General features: G+C 42.8%; 1 protein-coding gene across 1 annotated transcript in view; it reads left to right on the top strand.

Annotated features, from left to right (window-relative positions):
• The window catches only part of TCF7L1 (transcription factor 7 like 1), a 105180-nt gene that overhangs the window by 67047 nt on the left and 15921 nt on the right, over positions 1-22212 (top strand). Inside the window, exons 5-8 of the mRNA XM_066639683.1 lie at positions 11829-11912; positions 19228-19360; positions 20239-20341; positions 21629-21712. Of these exons, the coding sequence (XP_066495780.1) occupies positions 11829-11912; positions 19228-19360; positions 20239-20341; positions 21629-21712 (404 nt within the window). The remainder of the gene's footprint in view (positions 1-11828; positions 11913-19227; positions 19361-20238; positions 20342-21628; positions 21713-22212) is intronic.

Here is a 22212-nt window from a genome sequence, read left to right on the forward strand (position 1 = left end):
AAGTTTCCTAATTTGTCTGTCTGGAAAAGTTATTCAGCTGTTCTGTGGTTGAGTTTAATGGTGGGTAACTATCATTCTGGTCTGAGAAGCATTTTGCCAGGTATTGTATTCAAGAAAAAAAGCTCGTTGCTGACAACAACAAGCGTTTTTAAGCTACAGTGTCCAATTTTAGCATATAGCGGAAATAGCCATTGTGATAAGTAACACTAAAAACATTTTTTAAAAAACCAAAAATCATACTGCATACGTTATGTTAAATTATATTCCCAAACTTTTTCGACTGGTGGCTCCCTTGACCTACTGGGGCCATTGGCTGTGGCTCCCCATTAGGGCTACAATTCTATTACGTTGTATAGGATGGCGGGTTTTTCTCGTGAATTCCACAGCTCCTCTGGCTGGTTTCCGTGGTTCCCTGGGGAGCCATGGCTCACAGTTTGGGAACCATTGGCATAGGTTTATATCACACTTGTAAATAAATCTACAAATTTTGGCTGGTCTTGGCAGCCAAGGGGAGGGGGGGGGGAAGAATTGACTCAAGGACTAGGGACAAAGTCCAGTACCACCTCAGGGGCATTCTCCACCCCTTTCTCCAGCACCCAATACTGGAGTTGAGAGAGGAGCAGAGGATTGTTTGGGCACTAGATGGACAAACCGATTGAGAGTTGGGGGTGAAGGGGGTCATCCTGTGCCAGAATAGCCAGAACCAGTCTCCCTCCAGAGTTGGAATAAAAGGCTGCCTTAGCTCTAAGAAGTGTTCTGCTCTACCTGTGTGGTGCCAGAATGAACTAGGCCAATTCTATTGGGTGGCAGAAAGGTTTCCCCCACTGCAGTGTGGCTCCCAGCTTAAGCACTTTGCTTTCCCTCATAGTAATGAATGGTGGCAAATTGGGAAAGTGAAAGGGGGTGCTAGAGTGGAGTACACTAAACCTGTTCCTTGCCTTTGTGGCTGCAGCCTTGGTAAATTCCTGCATAGCCTCATCCTGGGTCACAATAAAGTGTGGAAGAATATTGAACAGTGGATGGGATGTAGCTTATAGATATGCAGTTAGAGAGCTGGTGTGGTGTAGTGGTTAGAGAGACCAGTGGTTAGTGAGAGACCAGTGTTTCTCAAACTGTGGGTCGGGACCCACTTGGTGGGTCGTGAGCCAATTTCAGGTGGGTCTCCATTCATTTCAATATTTTATTTCAACATATTAGACTTGATGCTACCATGGTATGCGACTTCATTGGGGAAGTGTTACAGATCTGTACTGTACAGATCGCAAAAAATTTTACTGCTTGATGACGTCACTTCTGGTGATGACATCACTTCCAGCGGGTCCTGACAGATTCTCATTCTAAAAAGTGGGTCCTGGTGCTGAATATTTGAGAACCACTGGGTTAGACCATTGACCTGGGAATGGGGAGATCCAGGTTGTAGGCCCTGCTCAACCTTGAAATCACTGGGTGGCCAGTTCCTGTGTTTCAGCATACTCTACCTCACAGGGCTGTATGAGGATAACACCAAAGGAGAACTTTTATCCTACTCTTAGTTGTTCAGAGGAAGGACAAGATAGATAGGGCTGGATGTTATGCAAAACAAAGCAGAGAGGACAAGATTGAAATTACAAAGACTTTACACAAGTATGGAACTGGCTGTGACATTTATTAATTTCATTGGTCATCTGTAGGGTGTGTTATTCATGTTTTGAACCTTGATTTAACAGTGTTGCAATTATAGCATTTGTAGCAACAGTCTTACTATCCCTTTTTGTTTCAATCTTATATGCAGATTTTGAAATCTGATTGGGTAGTATTGCCTACTGGTTGGAGGGCATGCAAGTATTTTGTTTCTGTCCTCCTGTTCAAATTGAACTCTGTCTCATGCCTAACAGAAGCTAGTTTAAGAGGCTGTTTTCTTAAAAGCTGCTACACTGTATCTTAAGACTCAATTACAAACTGCAGATCTGGCTTTTCCATCATGCCTAATATTGTCTCCCTTGTGCCTCTCACCCCCTAGTTTTTAATATCCATCTGGAAGAAGAGTTCGGGAGAACTTGAAAGCTTTTGCACTACTTTGTGATATTTTAACTGATTATAGCAACATTTCTTTTGTGTGCTTTTTTCCTGCTCTTCCTCCTTGCTTGCTGTAAGCGTCTCCTCCCAAAGATTGCCATGCAGTGAGTATTGCAGTCCTGGGTGAGCCAAGGCCTGTTGTCTGTACCCCATTGTTCAAGCCTAGAATTGCAGGGCCATGGGATTGTTGTTTGAATTGGTAGATGTTAATCCCCAGCTGGGGAGAAGCTATTTGGCAAATGGCAGGTTAATGTGCAGACAGCAGGGTGCATTGTACTGTGTGTGTGGTACAACAGCATGTGGCAGAGAAATGGTTAAAATCTTTTCATTCCCCCCTCCTCTTGTGGAGAGAGGGGAGGGGAGGGAAGGTAACGAGCAACTAGGGCTTGTTCTAATCTCTCTGGAATGTAACCATTTTGCAACTTTTATAGCTTCAATATGCCATTAACTTTTTTTTTTCTTTTTTGCACATGGTGTACAGTGAATATCTGTGTGAGACACACTGTATGCAAGGGGGTGTTCCCTTTTCCACGCTGCCCCTGTACCATTAGCTGGGTCTCCTTCCTTGTATATTTTCAGAGTGTTTCCCCACCCCCACAGGCTGCCTTCTAAATTGTTTAAAATAAGGAGCCTTTATGCAAGCTTCATAGAGGCACCAGCCCCCATTCGCCAGCAGCTTCTCTGCTTACAAAATGGATTAGAAAGCCCCCTTTGTGACCAAGAGTGTTGAGTAGAACAGAAGGGTGGAGCATAAAATAAGCCAGCTGGAAAATGACAACACACAGGACTTTTAATTGGTTAGAACTTTCTGCACGTCCTCTGTGGATATTTTGGGTTTCTTGGCTTCTTGGCTCTTGCCTGTGCCTTCAGAGAAAGCTGACTCACCCGAATGGAGGAGTACTCGCTGTCCCAGCAGTTACGGGTGTTGGGAGTGTCTTTTAAAATGACTCTGCAGTAAATGACAAATGAACTCACATCAGCACTCCATGTTTGGAAACGGATTGGAGCTGTACAGCAGCCAGATCCAGGGACTTCCCCAATCTAACCAGCCGCTTTGATCTTGGGGCTTGGAGAGTAGATCAAAGGCAGTCATTTAGGAAACTACTTCTACTGTACTCAGAGCCCAGAGTGTACTGTAGGTCACTGCTCTAGCTAGTTGGGGGTCATGGGGCCAGCTGCATACCAAACATACTCCTTGTACAGATGACAGCCCTGGCTCCCTGCCTTCCCTGCAATGTGCTGTTGTAGAAGCCTTGAAGACTAAGATCTGATTACGGATCCTCAGTCCAGTTCTGCAAAAGGGCAAGAATTCAGTGCTAGCTTCAAGGATCTCATGGTGGTACCTCTATTCTCATTCCATTGTTTTATTCCCCTACCCCATTTTTCTAGATGTAATGGCCAAAAATATTTCATTTATTTTATTTTTCATATTTTTATACCACCCTCTTTGAAGGAGCTCAGGGTGGTAAACATGGTTCAGTTCCTCCTTTTGGCCTCACAACAACCCTATGAGGTAGGTGAGGCTGAGAGTGACTGGACCAAGGTTACTCAAAATACATCATGGCTGATCAGGGATTTGAACCTGCATCTTCTAAGGTCTAAGTCCAACTTTCAAACCACCACACCATTCTGGCTCTTCTTAACTTCTTTCATTTTGTTGAACCATTTTGTTGTTGTTGTTTTTTAAAGGAACTGTATAACATCTTACACTCAAAATTAAGCTGATTAGCAATAGTAAAAATTACAACAAATGTATATAAATACTCTCTCTCCCCCCCCCCCAGAAATGGGCACTCAATGAAAGTTAGGTAGGAACTCTGGAAGACATGCTCTAAACTGCTGACCTAACAGTGTATGTGAAGGGAAGCAGCTGCAGGAATTTGCACATGATTTGAAACACAGCATGCTGAGAATTTTTTTTACTTATCTCTAGGTGTCGGATTGTTATATGAATACATTGACATTATGTTATTTTAATGATAATACTGCATTCTACTACAGCATTTCTCCTTGTTTGTCTCCCACTGTACCACTTTTGTATGGTTCGCCTATTGGAAGTACCACTGGAAGTAACTGGTGATGATGTTATTGCCACTTCTAGGAGGTCAGATGTGATATAACAAACATAGGTAAGAGATGCGAGACAGACCGGAGGGCTTTTTTGAGCACACGAAAAGCGCATGCTGCAGCACTGCCCTCTGAGCTGGGGTCCTACCATTGGACACATCCTCAGATACCACTGGTAACAGAACAGAAATACTGTTCTATAGTTTGTGCTTCTCAACTCAGAGAATTATTGGAAAATCTGACTAGGAGCAAATGGGCCAAAAGCATAAGTGATAACAGACAGTATCTGACTGTTGTGCTCTGACAAACAGTAGCTGAAAATACTCATGTAGATTGTACATGAGATTTAACTTCTAGAGTTTCCTTTCTTTAAGGCTATAGGGGAGAGTACACAGAAAGTACACGCTCTTGACCAGCAATGGGCCACATATGTGCCACCGCCACTGGTCCCTGCACACACCCCCAAGCCTCCAAAGCCAAGGGCAAACTGGAAGTTGCGTCTCTCGCGTGGTTTGGGCATACTGAGCCTCTGCCAGGCTCAGAAAAACCTCCTGAGGTGAGGACAGTGCAACTTTCCTTTGTTTTCGGAGGCTTCATAGAGCATCAAGCCTCACTGACAACAGGGGAGCCTGTCCGCTTCCCTGTCGCTAAGCGGCGCATGACTGTATATTCACAAAGAATACAAAGTTTTAGTAACTTCATTATTGCCTAGGAAGCATCTCTGGACTGTATAATCTCAGGCGGTAAGTGAATTAGGTGAACCCAGAACACACGTAGTGGTGGAGGCTAATTGTCTGAGTTTAAACTTGCAAATCAATCCTTCCAGATGTCAAGCTGATGCCAGTTATGAGTGGGGAATGTTTAATGTGGTAGCTTGCATTGTATTTTTCCCAAGAGTAGACTAGGACCTTTTAAAAACAAATGGTGCTCCTTAAACATTTGCCAGAGACCTTTTTGTCTTGGGAAATGATCCCCTTGGTTCATAAGTGGTAGTTTTTGCTGCTACAGTTGTCTCTTCCTTCTCTCAGGGCAAGGGCCTTTGCTATATTTTTCTCATTCATTTTTGCCCTGGGCTTGTTAGTTTTGGCTCTACTATGCTTTTAGTTTGGAATCTGAATTTTACTGCTAAAATGTAAAAGGCTGAAGGGAAACAGTTCTGCATTGTGGGCATGGCTGGTCTGTCACAGTGGACTGTTTGTATGTTTAATAAGAATGAGATAAGCTCTCTTCCTGTCCCATGTCAAATGTACACAAATCCTGTTTCCTTTGTCCAAAGGTGCTCTGTATATTGGTCACATTCCAATTTTTCCTTCTCAACCTGTGGGGAGGGGAAATCCAGAATCTTCCACATTTAAAAGTTGGCAGTAGTGCTAAATTTTAGACTGTTTGCTTCACTTCTGAGAAGAGATGTGAATGTGGCCTGTATCTGGTTTCAAAGGTTAGCAAATAAACCTACTTTCCATCGGAGCTCAGTGTTTCTGTGAAGGTGTTAACTATATCTTTGCTAAGTCTCAGGAAGCACAGAGCTGTCTTTGTTCTGTAGAAGGCTTTAGAAGGCTTAATATGCATGTCTTTTTTTTGTAGGTTGTATTCTGTTGCAAAAACAGGACATTTCAACCTATGTTATGCCTCATATGACCAACTGGTGTAGTTACTATAACTTTGGTTTAGCAGTGCTACAGTATTTTTTACACTTGGACACTTTGTCATTCTTTATGGCCTCAACAAATGCACACACAAAGAACATTTATTTGTTACAACTTCTGTTTGGGCTGGAAGTAGATGTTCATGCTATGGATCTACGGCAAACAGTGACATCCCTGTGTCCACCCCATAGCATGTAGGAATACACATCCTATGATCTGATGTTCATACCACATTGGGTTTTCCCTACCCTATGTTGTTGGTCGAAGTCATCATGTTATTGGGGGAGAGGAAGTACTTGACGTGTGTGTTTGATCATGGGTGTACTCCGTATTTGCAAAGGAGAGTGAATCTGTGGGCATTTCCTCCCAAATCTCAGATAGCCATTTTGTTCTCAAGACTTTTCCAGCTCCCCTATGTCAGCCACTTCCAAGTGAGAGATGTCACAAAATGCTTAAGCAAATGGAATGTGCACCAGGTCTCTAAATTGGGAGAAGCATAAAGAGATTTCCTTTATTTACAGCATTCATAAAATGTACATTAGCACATGTTACTTAGACATTCTAAGCCCAAGTGAGCCTCTTTGCTCCCCAACCTGACACAGGTGAACATCCGTGTGACCTCCTATGGGTATCAGACTTTTAACCCCAACTTGTCTGAAGAACAAGCAATCTCCACTCAACCAAACTCACTTTTACTCCCTGGGAATCCATAGCAGTGCCTGCTGCAGCCTAGAGTTTTGATTGATAAGTTCTAGGACTTTATTGAGGCTGAGGCAAGAGGAGATGAAACAAATGCATCATGAACTAAATAAAAACCTATCTAGACTGCTATTGGAAGGACTACGTCTCATTTTACCAACTTTGGGAAGCTGGGCTCTTCTCTTGTTACAGCCTCCTCAACCTCTATGCCCTGTGCTGGTTCAAGATATAAAGACCCTGACTTGCTTCCCTCAGGAGAGATTGTTTTCCTCTCCTCCCTCAGCCACCTGGTCTTCTCTACCTATTGTAGGTTAGTCCATAAAGTCTTTGTTCACCCTTCTAGTAAGTTTCCGCTTCCAGGCTGGTTACATCATTGCGACTTGATCTTTTCCTGCCTTTGTCCCAATATATGTTTCAGTCCGCAGCAGAGTGAAACCAGATGGATCATTAGCCTTGCCTCTGAACGGTTATGCCTTCCTCATCATAAACCAGCAGAGGGGGGTTTCTTGCATGAAAACAGAACGGATTTAACCCAGTCACTGGGAATTGGGATTACCTCCTTGGCAACTCTAGTTTCTGGGGTGGCAGTTGCACTGTAAAGAGCTGTAGAGGCTTCCTAGGACATCACATGCATAGAGGGAGAAGCAGAGATGTTCCACTTTTGCAACTCTGTCAACCCTCTCCAGTGTTTGTAAATGGAAGTGGGCAGTGCTGGAAAGCAGACCTACAAGAGTTGTGTGTATCATTCCATACAAAAAATCTGCTTTCCTTTTTTGTAGCTATGTCTCAGTGTCTGCGAAGCAAGTGACATTAGGAAAGGGTGGGGTGAAGGCAGCACATAAGATCTCTGCTACAGCAGTGAACTTTTATTTCTATACCTCTTTGCAAGAATACATATCCACAACCAAAAGGAGTCAGTTGTGCAGTGAGTTTAATATTGGCGATGTGAATTCTTCTTATTGTTTCAGTTTATTCCATCCTTCCCTCCAGGAAGCTCAGGGAGGGATACATGCAGCAGTAACTAAATTGAATTTAATTCTTAAAACTACCGTTGAAATGTGAACCCTCAGGTTAGTCACTTTCCCAGTAATAGTTCCAAGTGTAAACTCTCAGCAAAGTATTAGTGTAAATGCAGTCCAGGTTGGTGCTCCAGAGGTTAAGGAATTCAACAAGAATCGGTGAATTTTATGAAAAATAAGGTTTGTAGGGGGAACCCAGTAGGGTGTTTCCCCAGTGACAGAGAGATGGTGGTTTTTCTGGGCTATGGTGCCTGTTTTTGGTCTAAAGTATGTATCTCATAGAGGAAATGACCCTTTTAAATTAAAATATTAAGCCCTAGCCATCCAGGTGTGTGTTTTGATTGCCTCAATAGGCATACGCTTTGGGGCTTGTCTGAAAAGACCTGGTCTTAAACAGATGCCTCAGCATCATTATTTAACAGGACACATCTGGGATCTGCTCCTGAAGCAGTAGTTAATTCTCCTGAATTAAAAGCATTAGGGGTTGCATTTAAAAGCATTAAAAAATGCAGTGTTGTGAACATGCTCAAGATGTCTCTGGGGAGATTAGTGACATGTAGAAAAATAACACCCATGGGTGCACACAGAATGCTGATGTCAACCTGGTCTCTTGACAAACTGCCCTTAGAAAGGAATTTGCTTCTAGTTTCAAGGTTTGCTATGACTTACTTACATGTCTGTGTTGCACATATAGCTATAGTGTATATACTGATGTAGCAACCAGAGTAGTTGACTTGCTTTTATCCCTTATTCTTTGATGAGTTGATTCTAAACTTTGACCCTCCAGGCCTTCACTAATTTTCTAGGCAGTCTGCCCAGGACTGGGGAATTTTATTGTTTTTCTCATGCTGTCAACTGGTAATGTAGCTTTATTAAAGAGTTGCTGCCTTTGTCCATAACACGCTTTGCATGACAACATGCTGGAAACTTTCAAGAGTGAGCATGGTGCATGTGCCTTTGACAAAGATGGTTATTTGGCCCTCATGTTCTTCCCATAGTATCCCACCTTCCACTGTGGCACTTTCCATTGTGGTGAGGAGGAAAATTTGCAGCGGCACAATGGATGGATGATATTTCAAGAATCTTGAACATGTTAGATGAGCTCAGAAGTTCTTCCTCTTCTCGTTCATTGGTGGAGAAGATAAAAACTTCTAGAACACATGCTGAATGTTCTCATTTGTAATATCTAGCTAGAAACTGTTTTCAAGTGTTGATGGTATGTTTAGTGCTCTGAATATTCATAATTTTCTGAAACCATTTATTGATTTATTTTACTGTGTAAACGGCTTTGTGAACTACTCTTATTGAAAAGCAGTATATTGTTTCTAAAACACTGGCAGCTGAAGTACAACTTGCAGCTAAAGTACTGTCTGTAAAGTGATCAAGAGGATGAACAACTGTTTTACAACTTTTACTTTGAATGGGGAAGGTAGGGGCAGTGGCATAGCTAAGGGGGTGCAGGGGGTAGCAGTTGTACAGGGCAACAAGCTTTAAGGGGGGCAACAAGCTGAGTTTGGCAATAGTGGCCAAAATTGTGAAAATCTTGGTATGTATGAATAATACCATCATGTTGTATATCATTAGAAAGGTAATATAATGTAGAATGCAGTGAAACAAACCACATTAGCGTATTTGTTTTCTATCAAAAGATATGGCCAGTTAACCAGAAAATGAAAACACAATGCCTTATGGAATGAAAAGTGGATTTCTTTAACTCAAAACTGATCTGTGATACTGATTATTCTGAGACCCAATGAGATGTTATTATGGTACAGCATGGAACCAATAAGGTGTTAATATTAGTCAGCTCTCATTTCCTTGTACCAAAATACAACTACTGCCGCTAAATTGTAAAGAGATACTTTTTCAAGTGGTACTCCTCTTATATTTAGCAGGGGGAGAATAACCGTCCCCCTTCACCCCAGCACAGTGTCTCTAACAATAAGGGGCACATTTTTTATTTATTTACTTAATGAAATTTGATTTTGTCATGTAGGGGGGCTACAAAATCTTTTTTGATCCCAGATAGCAGAGAGATGCCTTAGCTATGCCACTGGCTGAGGGAAGGTGGCAGATCAATTGGATGGTGAGCTGCTGGAGGGAGGAGGCAGGTTTTCCCCCAGTTTGCACTTTTTAAAAAGCCCAGGCGTGATGTCACTTCCAGTTGTGACATCCAGGGCATCATTTTGAGCTCCGCACTGGGCTACATGTTCATTAGCTACGCCGCTGGGTAGGGGCAAATACAACCCATTTAATGAAGCAAAACCACTTTTACAATCTCTTGCATGCATTTGTGATTGTCAGCCTAAGCTTTAAAATACAGAGCTCCTCAAGAGTGAATATGTTCTGAATACCTGTTGGAATAGATCAGCATTTATTCAGCATTTCCCACCTGAAATAGATAGATGGAATATATGTTGGAGGAAATGTGAAGGTTTGTTTTAAGTTGAAGGGTTAATCTTCCATTTAAATTATTGGTTGTTCTGCCTCTAGATAGAGCATGCTGGGATTTCCTTCCAGCTGTTTTACATCATGAAGATTTATGTGTTGGGGAAATTCCATTGCACAGCTGCAACTCATCCAGTCCACATTCCCAAATCTTCAGCATTTCACAGGACACACTGCATTCAGTTACATGGCATGAAATGGTTTTATTCCTCCACTAAAAATACAATACAAGGTATCTGTTATTTTGGATACTGTGGATGCAAGTAATCTCCAGCAGTGCAAGCCAATATACACTTCTGTCATGTTGACACTTGGAAAAGAAAGTTTGAGGCAGCATTTAATTCCATACAAAGACTGCATTTAAAAGTTGTCCAAATTTATTTTTGTCTCATGCTTGTTAAGACTATCTGTTTAAAACAATCCAACGGACATATTGTTTTAAATTCTGTAGTTTGTGCTGAAAAAAATTTAGATCAACAAATACCTTCCTGAAAATAAGATTTATTTCCTTGGGTGTATTCACTCATCTGAACTTCCATGTGAGTTCTAATGTACACAGTAAGGTCACTGTTTAACTGCCTTAGCTTAGAACATGCTAGGTCAGTGGTTCCCAAAGTCCTCCTCAGGAGGAGGAAACCACTTGTCTTTGCGGGGACAGGGGGATGGCAGCAATGCGATCCCCTGGACGGCACTGCTGCAGGGTCTGATTGCAGGGGTGGTGGTGGTGTATGCTTACCTTTCACAGCACCAGCCATGGGGGGGGGTGAGCAGGGAGCCTTGCAGAGTCCTCTACAGGGCCCCCCAAGCCTCTGTAAGTGTAAAAAATGTGATCAGAAACCAAGAAACACTTATAGAGGCTCAGGGAACTCTGCGGGGGCTCTTCACACCCACCAGAAGCCAGTGCTGTGGAAGGTAAGTAACACACACACACACACACACACACACACACACACACACACATATCCCTGATCAGTACTGCAACCCTGGGGATTACATTGCTGCCATACCCCTGCCCCTTATGGGGACAGAGCACAGGACTTCCTTAGCTGGTGGTCACAACCCACCAGTTTAGGATCCACTCTGAAAGGTGCTGCTTACGTAGCCTGCTCTGGCGTGCAATCATCACTTGAAACAGCTAAGCAAAAATTGGACTCTAATTTCTGGAGAGCCACAAGCAGCAACCAAAATGGGGCAGTACATGGATAGCTAGGAGAACACTGAGGTTTTTTTTTTTAAATATAGTGGCATTGTAATAATCCCATGGCACCCCTTGGCATGTAGATTACAGCTTTAAGAAATTGCATTAATTCAAAACAAGGTGAGCGTTCTCACTTCAGCTTTTTTTTATTTTTGTGTTATAAGATTAATAATATGCGTTTGAACGTAAGGAGAATGTTGAGATAAGATTTGAAAGATAATATAATTCAGTATCCTTTATAATTAACACTACAAAATGAGAGCTTAGTAATGTTATTGCTTTGACATGGTTGACTCCTGCAGGACCTTAGTAGAGTATGTGGGGCTTTCAGAAGCATATTCCTTACCACTCCAGTGTTCTGGATTGGACAGAGGAGACAGTGCTCATATCTAAATGTCCACATAAATGGAGCTTCTGCATGTTAGCAAAGTAGTGTGTGGGAGTCAGCCACAAGGAAGCAGTTTGTTACTGGTTGATGTGCTTTTCTTGGTAACCAAAAAGATGGATCAGAGGTGCATCGTAACAAGGTGCCTTAAATGTGAGGAATAGAATCTGGATTTCAAGTTATCTTGCTCTTGGACCAGGTTAAAGATTATATTTTCTACTTGTTTGAGCCATAAAGCACACATGAAAACTGTTGTCCGCTTTGTTTCTAGACCATGTTTTTTTCATGATTTTATTATCTTTATCCTTTAGTACCTGCAGGTCAAGTGGCCCCTACTTGATGTGCCAGCTGGAGCTACATTGAAGGATGCAAGGTCTCCCTCTCCCGCACACTTAGTAAGTGACTTTGACTTAGTTTTGTATTAACTGTTTAGATTACAGTCATCTGAAAACTTGGGTGGGTGTTCTTCCACACAAATGTCTTTAATTGCACTCACCAAGTTTTTTGTATAGGGGTTAGTAATTCATGCTTCCCTCACAGCTTTATTGGAAGGATAACCAGTAGATAAGTGTTTTAACACTTAAAAGTGCTAGAAATGGTAAACATTATTAATCATTTATTAATAATTGCATGTTGGTAAACCAGTTTTTTTGGTGTGCAAAATGCTTCTTTTGTATTATTTTGATTCAGTCTTTACAAGAGCCCTATAAGGTGAGTAAATAGTATTATACCCATATTGCAGCTGGAGAGTTGAGGTTGTGTGGTTTGCCTTATAGCATAGGTAAGGCTTAAACCCAGGAAGTTGATATGCAACTCAGGGCCGAATCCTATCAAATTTTCCAGTGCTGGTGCAGTTGTGCTATTTGGGGGTGTGTGCTGCATCCTATGGTGGAGGGGCAGTCATGGAGACCTTAAGGTACGCGAACATGTGTTCCCTTACCACGGACTGCATTGTGGCTACACCGGAGCTGGAAAGTTGGATAGAATTGGGCCCTCGGTCACTATGTTACGGAAAGAAAGAGAACATCATTTGGACTGGCAAAAATTTTCCTCTGGAAAGCTATGGTGGAATCTTAAATTTCCTTATGGTTGCATTGCCCTCGGACACAGTGCTACTTTTATCCATCCCTGATTTGATCTCATTGTGCCCATCAGCAGAAGAATGAGTGCAGAAGAGATTAAGAACTGCTTTACCACTGGCCAAAACTGCATTGTGTGGGTTTGTGGGCTGCTAGTTCACTTTCATTCCATAGTCTGCTCCTTTAATTGCTGCTGAATGTGAAACAAAATCTCTTGACTTTGTTCCCATTGGGACATTGCAAAGAAAACCACACCTACGACATGGGGGGCAACCTTTTTACAGAGGCTTTTCCACTGCTATGTCAGCACAGGGTTTGCTTGTCCGCTGACTTCCTAGATCAGTGTTTCTCAAACTGTGGGTCGGGACCCATTAGGTGGGTCGCAAGCCAATTTCTGGTGGGTCCCCATTCATTTCAATATTTTATTTTTAATATATTTGACTTGATGCTACCTTGGTATGTGACTGCATTTGGGAAAATGTTACAGACCTGTACTTTTAACAGGCTGCTCTGTGTATGCTTTTAACAATGATAAATGGGACTTATTCCTGGGTAAGCATGGGTAGAATTGCAGCCTAGGATTGTTAAAAATTTTCCTGCTTGATGATGTCACTTCCTCATGACACCACTTCCAGTAGGTCCTTACAGATACTCATTCTAAAAAGTGGGTCCCAGTGCTAAATGTGTGAGAACCACTGTCCTAGATAATCCTGTTAGGCGAATTTGATCTTATAGAGAAAATCTTGTTGTCTACCTCATTGTACTGAAAAACTGAAATTGCACAAATTCATGCTGAGATTTGCATTATCCCAGAAAACTACTATGAGCAACTAGTGAAGCAAGTGTGTAGGTTTCTTAATTTGGGTTGAAATTGGATGCATTCATTTTCTGCACTGTGTTAAATGGGCATATTGAGTTGTCTTCAGAGCAGCACTACTTTGACCACATGAAGACTTCAGGCCAATTTTGGGCTCTATTCATCTCTGAAATTTCTTCTCATTGAATCCTTCTTATTGAATCCTATTTGGGAGCTTGCTGTCTCACGTTCCCAACTGTGTTATAACTTGCTGCCTCACTTTATGACTATCTTTCCGCTTGCCTCAAGTGTATAGTATTTTTTCAGCCTCGAACCAAGTGTGTCTCTTGAACAATTTTGGTATCCACGCACACCTAACATATAGGATATACTAATGACGTGTTACTTCAAAGAAAAAATAATGGGCAATTTTGTGACGCCAATATTTTTATGTAGTTAGGCATGTTCTGTCTGCAGAAAAAGGCCACCTAAGGAAGTTTTACAGTAAGCTAGTAATTAGAATGTTTGCCATCTTCTGTCCTCTTATTCTAAAATAGTTTCATTCTATTCAAAGTGCCAAGATTAAAGTTATGATTCTTTGCAGTTCTGTATATCTTGTTTGACATCCTTCTCTTGTGAGGTGGTTTCAGGTTCTCAGTTTGGATCTAGTTCCTAGGTTGTACAGAATGAGAGGGAGTTCTTTAGAGCAGGTTGGGACTGCTTGGGAAAGTTGCGAACAAGTCCAAGAGGATGCTAGTGGGGTTAGTGAGCAGAGACAAGGAAGTTATAAGAACATAAGAACAGCCCCACTGGATCAGGCCATAGGCCCATCTAGTCCAGCTTCCTGTATCTCACAGCGGCCCACCAAATGCCCCAGGGAGCACACCAGGTAACAAGAGATCTCATCCTGGTGCCCTCCCTTGCATCTGGCATTCTGACATAACCCATTTCTAAAATCAGGAGGTTGCGCATACACATCATGGCCTGTACCCCATAATGGATTTTGCCTCCAGAAACTTGTCCAATCCCCTTTTAAAAGCGTCTATGCTAGACGCCATCACCACATCCTGTGGCAAGGAGTTCCACAGACCGACCACACGCTGAGTAAAGAAATATTTTCTTTTGTCTGTCCTAACCCGCCCAACACTCAATTTTAGTGGATGTCCCCTGGTTCTGGTATTATGTGAGAGTGTAAAGAGCATCTCCCTATCCACTCTGTCCATCCCCTGCATAATTTTGTATGTCTCAATCATGTCCCCCCTCAGGCGTCTCTTTTCTAGGCTGAAGAGGCCCAAACGCCGTAGCCTTTCCTCATAAGGAAGGTGCCCCAGCCCCATAATCATCTTAGTCACTCTCTTTTGCACCTTTTCCATTTCCACTATGTCTTTTTTGAGATGCGGCGACCAGAACTGGACACAATACTCCAGGTGTGGCCTTACCATAGATTTGTACAACGGCATTATAATACTAGCGGTTTTGTTCTCAATACCTTTCCTAATGATCCCAAGCATAGAATTGGCCTTCTTCACTGCCGCCGCACATTGGGTCGACACTTTCATCGACCTGTCCACCACCACCCCAAGATCTCTCTCCTGATCTGTCACAGACAGCTCAGAACCCATCAGCCTATATCTAAAGTTTTGATTTTTTGCCCCAATGTGCATGACTTTACACTTACTGACATTGAAGCGCATCTGCCATTTTGCTGCCCATTCTGCCAGTCTGGAGAGATCCTTCTGGAGCTCCTCACAATCACTTCTGGTCTTCACCACTCGGAAAAGTTTGGTGTCGTCTGCAAACTTAGCCACTTCACTGCTCAACCCTGTCTCCAGGTCATTTATGAAGAGGTTGAAAAGCACCGGTCCCAGGACAGATCCTTGGGGCACACCGCTTTTCACCTTTCTCCAGTGTGAAAATTGCCCATTGACACCCACTCTCTGCTTCCTGGCCTCCAACCAGTTCTCAATCCAGGAGAGGACCTGTCCTCTAATTCCCTGACTGTGGAGTTTTTTCAGTAGCCTTTGGTGAGGGACCGTGTCAAACGCCTTCTGAAAGTCCAGATATATAATGTCCACGGGTTCTCCCGCATCCACATGCCTGTTGACCTTTTCAAAGAATTCTATAAGGTTTGTGAGGCAAGACTTACCCTTACAGAAGCCATGCTGACTCTCCCTCAGCAAGGCCTGTTCGTCTATGTGTTTTGAGATCCTATCTTTGATGAGGCATTCCACCATCTTACCCGGTATGGATGTTAGGCTGACCGGCCTATAGTTTCCCGGGTCCCCCCTCTTTCCCTTTTTAAAAATAGGCGTGACATTTGCTATCCTTCAATCTTCTGGCACCATGGCCGTTTTGAGGGACAAGTTGCATACCTTAGTCAAGAGATCTGCAACTTCATTCTTCAATTCCTTGCCATCAGGGCCCGGTGACTTATTGATCTTTAATTTATCAATGAGGTCTGAAACATCTTCTCTTTTAACCTCTATCTGACTTAACTCCTCGGTCAGGAGGGGCCGTTCAGGCAGTGGTATCTGCCCGAGGTCTTCTGCCGTGAAGACAGATGCAAAGAACTCATTTAATTTCTCTGCCATCTCTAAGTCTCCTTTTATCTCCCCTTTCCCTCCCTCACCATCCAGAGGGCCAACCGCTTCTCTGGCGGGTTTCCTGCTTCTAACATATTTGAAGAAGCTTTTATTATTCCCCTTAATGTTGCTGGCCATGCGTTCCTCATAGTCTCGCTTGGCCTCCAGTATCACCTTCTTACATTTCTTTTGCCACAGTTTATGTTCCTTTTTATTCTCCTCATTAGGGCAAGACTTCCATTTACGGAAGGAAGCTTCCTTGCCCTTCACAGCCTCTCTAACTTGGCTGGTTAGCCATGCGGGCACCCTCCTGGATTTAGTGGAACCCTTCTTTCTTTGCGGTATACACCTCTGCTGGGCCTCTATTACTGTTGTTTTAAGCAGCCTCCATGCACTCTGGAGAGATTGGACTCTTTTTACCCTCCCTTTCAACCTCCTTCTAACCAGCCTCCTCATTTGAGGGAAGTCCGGCTCCCTCAAAATCCCTTGCCTATAAAAGGCAAGGAGGCTTCCTCTTTTATAAGTGCAAGTCTTCCCAATGTGAGGAGAGCAAAAAGGAGCACAAACTGACAAAACAAGTGTAATTTGGCATGGAAATTAAAAGAGGAGTCTATTACTAAAAGCATGAAGACAGATGGTAAAAGTCCTTGAAATACTCTTAATGGCAGGAAACCAGCTAGGAAGGAGGTAAGCAACAAAAAGGGTGACTGCTGGAAGGAGAGAGGGAGATTCTGAGAGGCTGAAATATTTATATTTTGAAGATGTTGTATCCACGCCTTGTTCATTGCTTTTTGAGGGGAGGGGACATAAGAAGTGAGCAAAAGAGAAATGACAAAATGAAGCTGTAGGATTAATTGACAAGTGAAACAAGAAGGGACTAAATGAGATACACCTGAGTATTTTAAAAGAACTCAAACATGAAGTTGCCGATATCCTGTCCATAACATGCAACATACCTAAAATTAGCCGCCTCACTAAAGAATTGGAAGGTAGCCAGTGTAAGTTGATTTTTAAAAAGGGAGCCATCCTGTCCATAACATACCTAAAATTTTAAAATTTTTAAAAAAGGAGCCATCCTGTCCATAACATGCAACATACCTAAAATTAGCCACCTCACTAAAGGATTGGAAGGTAGCCAATGTAAGTTGTTTTTTAAAAAGGGAGCCAGTGTTGGCGATTACAGGCAGTTCGCTTAATGTCGTTTTCAGATAAATTACATGGAAAGCCTTACTAAAGTGAGAATTACTTATAGAATACCAAGACTTGCTGGGGGAATAAATCCTTTCCCCTCAGTCTTTTGAATTTTTTGAGTGTCATCAAAGAGGTGGATGGAAGTGATCTGGTAGATATTACTATATACTTGAGCTCCTAAATAGCTTTTCACTGTCCCTCATCAAGAGTTCCTGAGCAAACTTAACAGACAAGAGGGCAAATACTCTTTTGAATTACAGGTTGAGTATCTCTTATCCAAACAGCTTGGGACAGTAAGGTGTGTAGATTTCGAATTTTTCTAGATTTTGGAATATTTAAGTAAATATAAAGAGAAATGCTTTGTGTTGCTTTTTTACTGTTAGCCATATTGGTGTTGCCTCTTTGACATTTTCAACTTTACAGGTACACAACTCAGAGAGAAGAATAGAACTTACAGCCTGTATCTGCGCTGTATTTGGGAATGAGCACATGACCTTTTTTAATGTTCACACTTCAGAAAGTTGTGTTGTTTTTTTTTAAAACCTTGGACAAAAAATGTTTGGATTTTGGATGTCCGGATCAGGAGTAATCTATCTGTGTGTTGGCAACATTCAGTCTCGAAAGACTATGGTATTGCGCTCTGGATGGTGGTTCTGGCACAGCGTCTAGTGTGGCTGAAAAGGCCGATTCGGGAGTGACAATCCCTTCCACACTGGGAGCAAGTGTAGTGTGTCCCTGGCCTGTCTCCCTGGTTGTGGGCCTTCCTTCTTTGCCTCTTTGCCTCAGTCTGTTGGCCAAGTGTCTCTTCAAACTGGGAAAGGCCATACTGCACAGCCTGCCTCCAAGCGGGCCGCTCAGAGGCCAGGGTTTCCCACCTGTTGAGGTCCACTCCTAAGGCCTTCAGATCTCTTTTGCAGATGTCGTGTAGTAGCTAATTAAATGGGAAGTAGAGAATAGGAATGAACAGGCAAAGAAGAGAAAGGAACCAGAGCTATTTAATAGTATATAAGTGATGTACATATTAATCACAGATACCAGGTTTTATCTGATTGTCCTTTGAAATTTTTTTAAATTCTTCTGAAGTGGATGCATTTGGATGTGAGAAAATTTGGTCAACCCTCAAAAAATCATCTGTGATTTGTGTAATGTGTAATGAATGTGAACTTCTTACTTGGCTGTCTGTCTTTCTGGTTCCCTAGCTTTTTTTGATTATCATATGATAACCATTGCATTTATGAGGATTTAAAGTTTTTTTTTTTACTAATTTTGGAAATCAAGCCCGCTTAAAATGTTATGGAACCATGGAGAGCATCCATAGTCAAAGAAGATTAAGGAGCACATCAACAAATCCTGCTTCTGTACTCTGTCGCTCTACCCCCCTATTCTTCCCAAGGGACAGCATTGGTCTATGTAAACACTCTCCCTGGAAAGAATGGGGCAGAGCTACAGAATGTGTTTTGGTGAGGGGGTCGGGTTGTTGACATGCCCTTCAACTTTCTTTAACCATGGAAGTGCTCCATAATTAACGTCTGAAGAGGGCTTCAGAATTCAAAGGAACCTATGTGTCAACCTTACCAAGTAGCTTGTGTGGCCACAGGGTATGTACTATTATTAAAGAATTTGCATCATTCTCCCCCCCCCCCCCGAAAGAACCTACTACCCAATTTTCTCATCTAGAGTTTACTGAACTGTTGTCTTTAGGTAAAGAGGTGTTGCTATAATGGGATGATTTTGCTTTTTGAGAGATTATTTTCATGTTTTCAATACAGGTTTTATTTACAGCTTTTAAATTATGTTTTGCTATTAAAATGTGAATATTTCATCTATACAGTATATATACATTTCCACTGTATAATGCAATGCAGTAATTGCCCATCCACTCTTGCCCATGCTGACAGTGAATGCTCTGCCTGAAGGAATTCTTTATGTACAATTGCAGGAAGTCAGATATGAGCAACTCCCTAAGGAAAGGAGTGATTTATTCTGTGCTGACCATTGCTCTTTCTTTTTCAGAGTAGAAAATTTTAAAATGCAAATAAACCCTTTGCTTTTTTACTTGTAGTCAAACAAAGTTCCTGTTGTACAACATGCGCATCATATGCATCCGCTTACGCCACTCATCACCTACAGTAACGACCACTTCTCACCAGGCCCGCCACCCTCCCATCTCTCTCCAGAAATTGACCCAAAGACAGGTGAACTTTTGAGGCATTGCTAGAAAGCTATAACTAGTGAGATACACATATTGAGGGGAAAACAATTGTGAAAGAAATGCATAGGCATCCACAGGAACGGTGTGGTGCCGTACCCTACTCTGTGGGATTGCGTGCCGCGTCTCCAGCCATTTGGGCAAATTAGGCATGACCAGTGATGATGTCATTGCTGGGTGCCTTGGAACCTACAGAGATCACGTAGGGCTGGTCAGAGCAGCTGATGGGGAGAGGGTGGAGCCTTTAGAGCAGCCATTTTCAACCACCGTGCTATGGCACGTTGGTGTGCCGTGGATGGTCCACAGATCTGCCACAGGAATTTGGGGGAAGGTTATTTATTAGTAGGGTGAATGGGGGATGTGAGCCCCCACCAGCAGCATGGTGTTGCCTTGTCAATTTTCAAAGACCTGATGGTGTGCCTTGACAATTTTAGTGCCTGGTCAGTATGCTGTGAGATGAAAAAGGTTGAAAATCGCTGCTTTAGAGGCAAGCTGGCTGAAAAGGGGAAAGATGGAGCTGGGTTGGCTGAACAAGACTGAGAAGGAGCAAAAGGGTGGAAAGGTGGTAGCACAAATCAAGGATGGAGAAGCTTGGGGTGAGAGATAAAAGGGAAAGAGACCAGAGGAAGCAACATATGACAAAGGGGACAGGTAGGAAGGAAAGGAGAAGAAGCTCGGAGCAATGGAGTGAAGAAGCAGGGTCCTTGGGGAGAAAAAAGGACCTCCCCACCTGAGTCAGGTGGGGAGAAGCAAGTGGTTCAGGGCCAAGGAAAACAAGAGCCCAGGAGAGTTTAGTAACAATTGAACATTGGGTTAGGGATGCACTAGGACTGTTAACTTCTGTGGGCTTTTCTCTGTCGCTAGGAATCCCACGACCACCTCACCCTTCAGAGTTGTCTCCTTATTACCCATTGTCCCCTGGTGCCATTGGACAAATTCCTCATCCCTTGGGATGGCTCGTACCACAGTAAGGCTCACCCCTCTAATATTACCCTTGCTCTTCCCTCTCCTGTTCCTTTTTGAGAGTATGGAGATCTTTTTATATATTGTTCTTGTTATTATTATTAACAGTATTTATATACCACTTTTCAACAAAAAAAGTTCACAAAGCAGTTTACAGAGAAAAATCGAATGGCTTCCTGTCCCAAAGGGCTCACAGTCTAAAAAGTTGCGAAAGAGCACCAGCAGACAGCCACTAGAAAAAAAAAACTGCTGGGATGAAGTGGGCCAGTTAATCTCCCCTGCTAAAAAGAGGAGCACCCACTTGAAAAGTCTTCCATAATTCATTCATATGTGTTTATTTGTTGTATCCAATCCTGTTGACGGTTCCACCGGCACACCGAGCCATTTGCGACAGTAGAAAGCACTTCGGTTGTCGAAAAGCGGTTGCTGATGGATTGCAAAGCATTCTGGCAGCATCAGTTTTTAGGAGCACTGTCTCAGGAGTTGGCTACATCAGCTAGAGTAAGTAGGGCAGGGGCAGGGAGGCTGCAGGAGGGGGGTGGGTCTGGTGCTGAAGACCTGCATGAGATTTTTTCCTCTCCAGCAGCAGCCTCCCTGTTCCATTTCTCTCCTTCGACTTGCACTAGCAAATTTGTTCCCTTCTTATTGGTCTCCTTTGGTCTCCCTTCTTATGATGATCTCCTTTGAATGGTAAGCAAAGGACTTGGTTTTGAGTCAGCTCATTGAACTATGAAGCCCACCTGATTGCCAAAATCAGCAGAGTGGAAAACTCTGGTGCCCCCCCCCCGTACACATCCAATCCCACAACTAAAGTCTGAGAAATACCATCATATTGTATGGAAACACTCCCCTCCCCACACACACACACACACACACACACACACACACACAGATTCTCCATTGTATGGTAAACTATATATTGTTTGTTACTGAAAAGCATTCTTAACACACCTTTGTTTGCCAAGCCCAAGTACTGCTCACAATATTTTTGCCAATTTTTTGTTTTTATTTTATTTCAAATTTGTGATTTTCAGTAGGACAAACACTGTGCTTAGTAGTGTCCAACACTTGTGCAATGTTCACATGGATGAGTAAAGTATGGAGAGGCCTGAGTATAGTTAACTTGAACACACCAGCAGTTTTCTGGATTTATATTCATATCCAGAGGCAGTCATATTGATACTGTAAGTACTATAATTCAGGCTAAGGAATATTTGTGACCCAAGTTCACATGGAGCTGTGACCAGCAATTGCACAGGAATACTTATTTTGCTTTTCTTGTACATTTTAGGCAAGGACAGCCTGTGTATTCCATTCCTCCAGGTGGCTTCAGACATCCATACCCTGCCTTGGCTATGAATGCTTCAATGTCCAGGTAGGTTCAAATACAAGACTAAAGTCTAATTCTCAAGGTGTTGAGCTCAAATTCTCCTTCCAGACATCTGATTTTTCTGTTGGGCGAGATTTGTTTCATATGGAGAAGCATTCAGTGATATGAGCCATCATTTGCAGTCTGAAGTGGCACAGCCCAAGTGCGCGTTCACGCTGATGGGCCCAGAGGGGCGCCAGACAGTTGTTTCAAATGAATTCGAAGTTTTTAGTGAACAAGCATCTCTGTCAGTGGAGTGCTACTGACTATATAGAATCATAGAATGTTAGAGTTGGAAGGGCTTTTGGATGTCAAGGCAGGCAACTGCTACAGCATCCCTGACAGGTGACCATCTAGCCTCTGCTTGAAAACCTCCAATGAGGGGGAACCCACAACTGCATGAGGTGGACTGTTCCAGTGTTGGATGGTTCTTACAGCAAGAAAATTCTTCCTCATGTGTATCCTAAACCTCCTCTCCTGTAGTTTTAACCATTGGTCCTAGCCCT

Source organism: Tiliqua scincoides, chromosome 11 (assembly GCF_035046505.1).
Source record: "Tiliqua scincoides isolate rTilSci1 chromosome 11, rTilSci1.hap2, whole genome shotgun sequence".
In the NCBI taxonomy this organism is placed as follows: Eukaryota; Metazoa; Chordata; class Lepidosauria; order Squamata; family Scincidae; genus Tiliqua; species Tiliqua scincoides.